This window comes from Ostrinia nubilalis, chromosome 4 (assembly GCF_963855985.1).
Source record: "Ostrinia nubilalis chromosome 4, ilOstNubi1.1, whole genome shotgun sequence".
In the NCBI taxonomy this organism is placed as follows: domain Eukaryota; kingdom Metazoa; phylum Arthropoda; class Insecta; order Lepidoptera; family Crambidae; genus Ostrinia; species Ostrinia nubilalis.
The window spans coordinates 2,671,372-2,681,329 of record NC_087091.1 but is presented as its reverse complement, the minus strand read 5'-3'; the positions used below and the strand labels follow the sequence as shown (position 1 = coordinate 2,681,329).

At 41.6% G+C, this 9,958-nt stretch overlaps 1 protein-coding gene across 3 annotated transcripts in view; it reads right to left on the bottom strand.

Annotated features, from left to right (window-relative positions):
* Positions 1–772: 772 nt before the first annotated feature.
* The window catches only part of LOC135088456 (transcription factor cwo), a 38,533-nt gene continuing 29,347 nt past the window's right edge, over positions 773–9,958 (bottom strand). For all 3 annotated transcript variants that reach the window (XM_063983270.1, XM_063983271.1, XM_063983269.1), the window contains exons 4-9: positions 8,823–8,987; positions 8,202–8,396; positions 6,716–6,903; positions 5,091–5,243; positions 3,945–4,038; positions 773–2,579 (exon numbers count right to left, since the gene is read on the bottom strand). In XM_063983270.1, coding sequence (XP_063839340.1) covers positions 2,389–2,579; positions 3,945–4,038; positions 5,091–5,243; positions 6,716–6,903; positions 8,202–8,396; positions 8,823–8,987 — 986 coding nt within the window. In that variant the 3' untranslated portion in view covers positions 773–2,388. The remainder of the gene's footprint in view (positions 2,580–3,944; positions 4,039–5,090; positions 5,244–6,715; positions 6,904–8,201; positions 8,397–8,822; positions 8,988–9,958) is intronic.

Here is a 9,958-nt window from a genome sequence, read left to right as displayed (position 1 = left end):
TTTATAATTAGGTAACTTAATTATAGCCTGACCAGGAACATAAAAACCTTCGCCATGTTGCGGAAAACTAATGGTACTAATTTCTTTTAATGGCAACAGTAACTGAAAACTTCATTGACATGTCACCTTGCATGTCAGTCTATTGCTGTCAAAGTGTAAACAAACTTTATTTTAAATGTGCGCAATTGATTTTGTGAATTAAATTGCTAAAATATTTTTATAGTCGTGAAAGAAAAGTGGTTCACAATGTGTTAAAGTATTTGTCGAAGAGAAATACTAAGGGTTCGAACAATATTTTCATTGAATAATGTTTCCGACAAAGGTTGTCAAATTGACTGACATGTTTATCGTATAGTACAGTCCACTATGAAAATTAGCTGTGGTTTGTTTCAACTACCTATTTTAAAGTTTTTTGTCACTTTCTAAGTGTTGAATTTTATGGAATTGGGAAAGAAGTACCGAGTTTGAAGCGTTCATGAGCAGACATTGCAGTTGAATATTCAAGTTCTGAATTTGATTATTGACGAATAATAAAATAAATCCTACTAACTCGATTGATGGTTTCATTTAATTTATTTAAACCAGGTTACCTATAATAATATTTTTTCGTTAATTTATGATAATATGAAATTAGCCCGTAATCCAGAACCCTGATACATAAAGTTAGGCTATTAATTTAACACAGGTACGACTGTACTCAGTGTTGCACTATCAAATGCAATTGACGCGCCTCTATGCCAGGGTTTTTATGTTCCTGGTCAGGCTATACTTACTTCACATTGAAAAGTTGGGGCTACCGTATATTTCTTGACAGTATACAACACAACATATCAACTTGCAAGCCACAACCTCGCCAATGTTTATTAAATGACTATTTACAATCTTACTTATCTCACTTAAAAATAATCGCCAACTCCGGTATGTAGTTAGTTTAAAAAAAAACTCAGTCTTTTTGGAGTTCCGTATAAATAGAATCCCAAAGGAAAATGACACCTTGGATACAGCTGTTAGTCAAATCTAAATATTATAAGTGACTCCGATGCTCTTAATAAATTAAATTAGTAAAATGGCACATACTTCGCCTTTTACTATTCGTTTAATTTGGATTTCTTAAAAATATAAAGCATAACTGCATATAAATTAGTAAATGTTTATGACTTCTAATTTTAGGTAGGTAGGTACTAAAAAGAAAACACTAAAGTAATCCAAAAAGATTGAGCTTTGTGTAAGTAGCCCTTTTGCCTAAAATCTAAACCAAATGTAATAATACATTTAATTTAACAAGATAATGATAAAATCCAATTGATTTATTTAGAGTAGCCAATAAGTACTATCTGATATTTTAACTTTTCAGCATAATTATTATTATGACAATTTAAAAATTATGAAATGAAATTACCATCAAAGCGATACTACAACAATTAATTATAATTAAAGTCCTGTAATGGTCACAATTTTCTTCACTTTTACTTGCTTCAAGGCGAAAGATCTTGCTTGGGGCACTTTAAAGTTTGGTGACCGCATCATAAAAATAAAGTTTCAAAGTACGCGCTGCGTCATCCACAGTCATTTGGAGGGAAAAAGAGCTGTCAAAATGTTACTGGCATTGGAACACGAAGTTTTGGGACAACGCGACACGACACCGGACATGGAGGTATTTGGTTCAAAAGAGTTTACGCACGGGTTTTTTCACTCGTTGAAATACACTAGACTTTATCATCGTCGAGCCTACACACAAATCGACACTCAATTGACCCATTAGTGGTCAGAGACATGTTTTATAAAGGCCAGGTTTTGCGGCTGTAATTTTGAGATTGTCGCGACTGGCCTCGCTGCAGGTTGCCCCGCAAACGTCTTGTCTTTCAGTCGACCACTGTGTTGAAGAGTTCAGTTGCGCACATTAAGGTCAGTGGCAAAAGCCTGTGTGGTGATGTGTGAGTTAGGTACTTGACGCCAATTGGCCAGAGCGCCTAAGCGCTCTTCTGGTAGAAGACCGTTGTAAAAAGTTCAGCTGCTTTCATAGAGGCCATCAGTGTGTGTATTTCAGCATCACTTCGGTCTCGAACTTCGTTACCACTCGACACGTTAGTTGAGAGATTATCAGCTGACCGTGGATAGATTCGATTGCCATTGGCCAGAGTGCATCCTACACCGCTGTAAAGAGTTCAGTGGACTTCATAGAGGCCAGTGCGTGTATACAGCATCAGTTGGAAGCAGTCACGGGCGCCAATCATCGGCGGGCTACCGCTCGACACGTTAGCTGAAAGATTATCAGCTGACCAAATCTGTCCATTGAGGTTGCCATTGGCCAGAGTGCATGCTACACCGCTGTAAAGAGTTCAGTGGACTTCATAGAGGCCAGTGCGTGTATTCAGCACCGTTGGCCAGTCACGGGCGCCAATCACGCTCGGTGGGCTCCCGCTTTACATGGTAGTTGAGGCAGGGCTGGAAGTTGACGTGGATAGTGACGGGGTGAAGCGGCGCGGCCAGAGCGGCGGCGCGCGCGTCGAGCACGTCATACGGGCCGAGTTGCCGCGCTAGGCACGCGTATTCTACGCTTAGGGGGACGTAGTACTTGCCTGAGGAGAACAGATCTATGTAATTATTACTATTTTTATTTCAAACTTTAATGCACATAGAGCAGTGTACGTAAGGCGGACTTAATGCCTTTCAAAATATTCCTCCAGTCAACCTTAGGGCCAAACTAATTTGGACTTTCAAGATATTACGTCATATTGCAAATAAGGAATTATTAAACCAAGTATATATTTCATTAGCCCAATCGGTTTTAGGTTATTGTCTGCCGATCTGGGGAGGTGCATCTAAAATGAAATTTTTGGAACTTGAAAGAGCTCAAAGATCGCTGGTGAAAGTTATGTACTTCAAACCCTACAGGTTTCCTACTGATATGCTCTTCCTGATGTCGGGCCTCCTTAGTGTACGTAAGCTTTATGTGCTCCTGATTGCCTTAAAAATACACAAATACTTTCCCTACGACATCAAACTTATAAATACTGATAGCAGAAGAAAGAAAAATGTTGTTCCTACAGCTATGGTCAAAACTACTTTTGCTAAACGTCAATACGGTAGACTGTCATCCTCTATTTATAATGTCCTTAACAATGAATTAAATATTTATCCGTTGACTATCCATGAGTGTAAAAACAGAATCACAGAGTGGCTTAAGACCAAAAACTATGACGATATCGAAAACCTAGTCAAACCTTATACATAGTATTCACACACACACGCACACACGCGCGCGCACACACACACACACACACACACACACACGTACACACGTACACACACACACACACACACACACACACACACACACACACACTGACACGCGGTCCAATAGAGATTTGAATAAGTTCTACTTAAATATTGTTAACACAAGAGCGGTGTTTCCTAACACAAGCAACTGTATGCTTAAAAGGAAACTCCAAACCCTGTATGTTATTTAATGTACTTTTGTAATGAAATAAAATATTTTGTATTTTTTGTATTTTGTATTTTGTAAACTGAAAATAAAGTAGACGGTTTAAATTATAATAAAACTAAGATTCAAAATAGACCAGTTTTCGATTTGAATATGAGAATCTCTTGCCAGATAATTAAGAATGACGTAGGTAGACGGGCAGCACAGGACCGTTCATTGTGTAAAACCTTGAGGGAGGCCTTTGTCCAGCAGTGGACGTCATTTGGCTGGAACGAATCAACGAACGAGCTAGGTAGGTCTGAAAATTCTTTGGATTTTAAAAATTGCAAGGGACTTGCGTTTTGGTCCAAATGCTGTAAATGGGCAATATTGGAATGCCTACTCTCAATTCCTTTGGGGAGGAGGCCTGATGTTCGTAATTTACAGCGTCCACTGAAATAGTGAGGGTGATCCCTAACCACGAATAAGTACCTACCCAAATAGATAAAAGGAATCTTACCGAGTGCGTTGAGCGCAAACACCGGCACATACTGCGCGGGCGGCAGCGGCTTCTCGTAGTGGTTGTGGTGGTGCGGCGACTCGCTCGACGTGTCCTGGGGATAAATAGTCCAGTTTTAGCCTGTAACTTATTAGCAATCTGTGATAACTCTGTCGCAAATGTTACTTCGTCTAGGGGGACTCATCACGAATGTTACAGTGACAAGAGGGGACTCTTTATGTAGAGGAGATCCCACTTAGTCCCCTTTATTGTCACGAATATTACCTACTTCTTCTAGGGAAACTACCACGAATGTTATAGATCGTTTCATCCACGAAGACGCGGAAGCGCGGGGTGCGGGTAGTTTGATCCGAGCAATCCGAGCATCATTATTGTAGTGTGCGTGTGCGTGCACTCATGGATAATTATTTAGCGTGCACCGATAACATTCAAAAACATTAGCGGAAGAATGGTGGGGCGCATCTTCGTGGATGAAACGATTTATACTTCATTTAGAAACACTCGGTCTCGCTCTCAGTCAAGTGATTTTATTTAAGAAACTATGTCACAAGTGTTAGTTTGTCTGTCTTGTATAAGTACTTTCGTTACAAATGTCGCTTTGCTTAGTTAGAGGGACTCTACCATAATATTACACTGGACAGAAGGGGCTGTTAACTGATAAGAATACTAGTAGATGAGTTGTAGCCCAGACAACTTTGGGAACCACTGCTCTAGGGGTATCGGTCACGAATGTGATCTTAATTTCCTTATTTATTAAGAAACTCAACAGCCAAGGGGACTATATCACAAGTGTTAGTTTGTCTGTCTTATAATACTCTCCTCATTACAAATGTTGCTTTGTCTAAAGCCCGGTCCGTGAGCACGTAGAATTTTGTCCAATGACCCCTAGCTACCCATCCTTATCACTCGTGCGTATATATTGCTGTCGCGACTGTGCGACGGGCACCCGCAGTGAGTGTGCGAGCGCGATAGCAACATAATTACCCGCGAGCGATAAGGATGGGTAGCTAGGGGTCATTGGACAAAATTCTACGTGCTCACGGACCAGACTAGAGCTATAGAATAAGTAATAGTACCAAGGTACTAGCTAAGAGGACTCTACCATAATATTACACTGGGCTGATTGTAACACTGCTTGCCACTGACCTGCGGCGAGGTGTCCCTGGCTTCCTCGGTGGAGCCCGAGTTGGAGGTGGAGGTGCTGGGCGCGGGCGGCGGCTTGGCGGCGCGGCGCCGCTTGTTGTACGCCTTGTGCGGCGCCGCGCCGGTGCGGGCTTGCTCGGCCTGAGGGAATAAGAGCTGTGGAAGGGATAGATTGAGTCGGTAAGTTCAAATAGGCTAGATGACAAAATTTCAATTATTAGTCCGTCAGACAGATAATTAGAAAATATTAGACTCATATTTTTTATTTTCTTTCATAATTAAATAATAACAGTGCTACATCGAGATGAAATGGCGCGATACGTCACGCTTGAGTAGAATTTTTACTCAAAAGTGACGTGATACGATATTTTAACTCAATATAATACTGTAATTATTCGATTATGGAAAAAATAAAAAATATGACTCTAATATTTTCTAATTATCTGTCTTACGGACTAAATAGAATTTCGATTTCATTACCCAGTCATCATCCCGTTGGTTCTCAAACTTATTTAAGGCGCGCCCCCTTTCGACCATACAAAAAAATCCGCGCTCCTCCTCCTCCAGTCAAGATTATTTATTGTTTGAATCGAGCAGCCTGGAATGCATTCTCTGAGCGGTCGTAGGTCTCTTACAGATGGCCCGCGTCCCCCTTTTAAAGGTCTTTACGCCCCCCCTGGGGCCGCGCCCCCCACTTTGGGAACCAATGCCCTAAAGAGTTAGGTCGCCTGGACACCAGGTGTATAGGTACCCTACACAAAATTAAGCAATTAATAACAATAATATACTTGTTGGTTGTTGATATGATGTAAGTTGGAAACTTGGATTGGGACTTTATGATTACTTTCCAAACAAAAAAGAAGTCAGAAAAGAACCAATTAAACGACATTATCGACCTAGTACCTACACAAAATTATTATCGTACTTATACCATACTACACCTGGTCTACAACAACAGAGTGACTTGGCCTTCATTGGTTGGGTTTTTATTGGCGGTCAAGCTGTAAGATCCTGGCTATACTTACCTAAGTTGCAGCGGTGGAAACGAGACGTAGGCATAATCCCGATACAGGGTGTCATACTTATAAATACACTCAACATCAAATAAACCGCACCTTCCGCGACGCGAACTTTAAAGATTTTCTTCTGACACAATCATGGTACCCCAACAATATTGGTGTTATTTGAAAGCCCAATAAATATCCTTAAAGAAAAATACAATTTCTAAATAAATGATTAACATATACCATAAATGTGACTTGAAAATAGACCTCACTTTGGGCTCACCTCTGGGATCAATTAGACCAATTTTTATGGTTATAAAACCAAATAAAGATCTCACGTGTCCTCTATATCAGATGGATAGCGATTAATCTCAACTTAACAGTTTTAGTCATAAAAATGGCTGAAGCGTAACGACCTATTTTTTGAAGAAGTGATTCTGGATCCTTGTAAATACACATTTTTGGGGTCAAAACCTTTCCTTTAATGAAATGAAGTTTAGAACTAGGCTTTCAAATGGTACCAATGTTGGTGGGAAGTGGGGATGCATACGTTTGATAAGTGCTTGTCGCGGGAGGTGCGATTTATTTGATGCCGAGTGTATTTATTTATATCTACTTATCTACCTCTGAGTCCTGCGACCTGGAGAACCGCCTCTCGATGGAGTTCTTGAACTTATACGAGTGTAGGTAGTCGTCGGCGTGCTCGCGGCGCACCGTCCGCAGCGTCGGCTCGCGCTTGCGTCGCGCGTCGATGGGCTCCTGCGCCGGCGCCTCGCCCGAGCCGTTGGTCAGCGACATCGGGGTGGCGGGCACTGGAACCAGTGATGGAGGCTTGTTGTTACAATAGAAAAGGTGTCAAGCATAGTGTAATGTAGGAAGGTAATTTAAGATTAAAATGTATCTGTCACTTCAATATTTGGTTCTGCGCAGTCTGCGATTCGTTTGCTTTCTACACCGCTCCGTAGTAGATACCTACATAAGTACATACATATTTCTCAGTGGCGACAGGTTTAATGAACTTACGTGTGCATTTACGATGCCTATCGGTAAAATAAAGGAGTTTGATGTGCATAAGGACGATTGGAAACTGTATATCGAACGAGTGGAACAATATTTTGTGGTAAATGAAGTGTCGGACAGATTACAAGTGCCTACGTTAATAACAGTCATGGGGACAGAAAGTTACGAGTTGTTAGTGAACTTGTAAATAAGGAAACACGCTCCAACTGTCGCCAGTCTGGACAGAGAGAGGTCTCAGAACGGTCCTGCGTGTTTGACAATCCCTTCCTCGACCATAGTAAGTCCACCACATGGCCGCTCGGGATCACATGAACAATCTGAAAGAAGTATTGTGGTCGCTCACCCGCCACCGTTGCAATGGATGCAGGAGGCAGGAGAGCCTATGATCAACTACCTGCCATTGGCAGCCTTGGCCTGGCTGTTTGAAAAAGAGACAAGCTCACCTAAATACCTAATCACAGATCTTATTCCACAATCTTCAGATGACATCAGCAGAAGAAGCACAGAATTTTTTACACAATAAGAAAATCTGAATAACAAAGGTACTTTATATGGATGTTAGTACACCACATAATATTCTAAGGGGAAGGATAGCAATATGTATGTGAACGTGAAATTGTGAACTCTGTCAGTTTATAATATAACGCGTTAGATTGTAAACTAACAGTGGGTTAGGTTAGGTTAGATTGTAATTTCGCCCCCCGTTTGTAGGGCCCGCCGTGTAGGCGGGCAATCGCCGGGAGGGGCTGTGGTAGAGAAGGCTTTGTCCGGAAACCCACAGTTTCCTCCCACTTATGGCGAGTGACGGAGCACCGGGGTCTTTTTAGTGAGTATGCCTCGTCCTTCTGACTTGGTGAGCCCCACATAACCTACCCTGTCCCCACAGGGTAGGTAAGCATTTTTTCCCCGCAAAAAAAAAAAAAAAGGTTAGATTGTAATTTAACTACGTCAGATAATAATCTGACGGAATTCATCATTTTCGGTGACATATATTTATTAACAGAAGAACTGGATGTTGTAGCTACCTTTGTCACATTCCAAGGGGAAGTAAAACAATATATTTGGAAGTACACTGGATGCTAATAGTTACCTCTGTCGCAGTCCATGGGGTAGGTGTGCTCCTGCGGCCTCTCGGGCTCGTAGTCAGCAGAGTATGGCGGCGGCGCGGGCGGCGCCTGGATCACGCCCGCCTTCACGCCGTACCCGTGCGAGCTGCTGGAGGAACTGGCTGTTTCTGATGACGAGCCCGCGTGCGAGCGTAGTTTCTCCCGGGGGATGGACTCGCCTGGAAGATTGGGGGTTGAGTTGATAAGGTGTGTTGGCATCTTTACTGAGTAAAACATTTTGGCTGAAAAAGTTGCGGGGCAGCGATAGGAACAAAAGGTGAGAATAGTCTTAAGCTTAGCTTAAGTAAACTTGCAACTGAACTCTCTCAGAACAATATTTAAGTATTACTTATGATGTGCCTGTGTGTTTAATTAAGGTTTACGGAAGAAATGTTTAAACCTTAGGCCTCGTTATAAAAAAAACTTGTGGCTGAACTTCACTTCGAGTTTTTCTCGTTCTTGGCGTGCCAATTTCCTATGAAAATGTATCGAAGAAGTTACAAAGGTCATGGTTTTGCTTCGTCTTTTTTCAGGCGAGGCCTTATTTTGTGCCTTGGGTTCAAAACTTCAAACTAAAGACTAACGAACTCAAATAACAATCTCACCTTTGGTAACAGCGTCGCAATGCCTCTGCAGATGCGACGACAGCTGGCCGCACAGGCCGTCAGCCGCGCCGTACCCGTGGCCTTCCACGAGGAACCTCACGGCTTCGGCAGCCGCCTCCTGGTAGCCGGCCCTGAAGTGCTCCTCCGCCGCTTGCTGCTCGGCCGCTACAACAGAACCCAGCGCCAAGATGCAACAACTCTAGCGCCGACTCAACGCTAGCCTTCGCAAACCCTTGAGCACATTTGTAAACACCGGAGCACACTTAAAGTCCGAGGTAACTGTTGGAACAGATCTTCTTTGGTGAGTAGAAACGCTGGACCGCTTGCGCAAACGCTGGACGTGTCTTTATTCAGTAAGATGCAAGAAGAAAAATTTTGGTACGAGTATCTTGGGAAATTTTGAAGTAGGTAGGTATAGCATAGAAATCGTAAAAGAAGCGAATTTTATGAAATATGGATTTGAAAGAATTATATTGAATGGAATTTGGTGGAGAATAAACAACCACAAGAACTCTACAATCCTGAAAAACTTTCACGAATGACTTGCCCTTTCTCTTTAAAAGTTATTAGCAGTTGAGAATACAAATGACAACTAAGGATTATGCAATGCACAATTACATTATTAGAGGTCAGTCACGTAGTCCCTCATTCTTGTCATTTACCTACTCGTACCGAAAGCGACATACCTATAGCCAGAAGTATTAACAAAATATTCTTGGTATCTTCTTGCTGGTTTTCTTCTCCATCACAACAGTCAGCATCAACCTGTTCTTCTCCAACAAGTAGACGACAAATTTTTGAATCGAATATGGTAATAATGTCCTATTCTCTTGGCCTCTCCCATACAATAACCATCGCGCCAGCAAAGCAAAGAAAACCATTGCATAAGTAGGTAAAGCGTAATTTTGACGAAAAACTACAAAGATACGAACAGAAAAGTTAAAATCAAATTCAGATTAATAAAAAATCATTTTTCAACAGTGCTTTGAACATTTAGTTATAAGCACATGAGTAAAGAAACTCATGTGGTTAAAGTCTTTAAAAATATTTCTAAATGCCCAAAGCACTACCACCTTTATTATAAAGGCAGGTTTAATAAACTTATGAGTATAATAAAAGCTTGTAAATTGCATTTC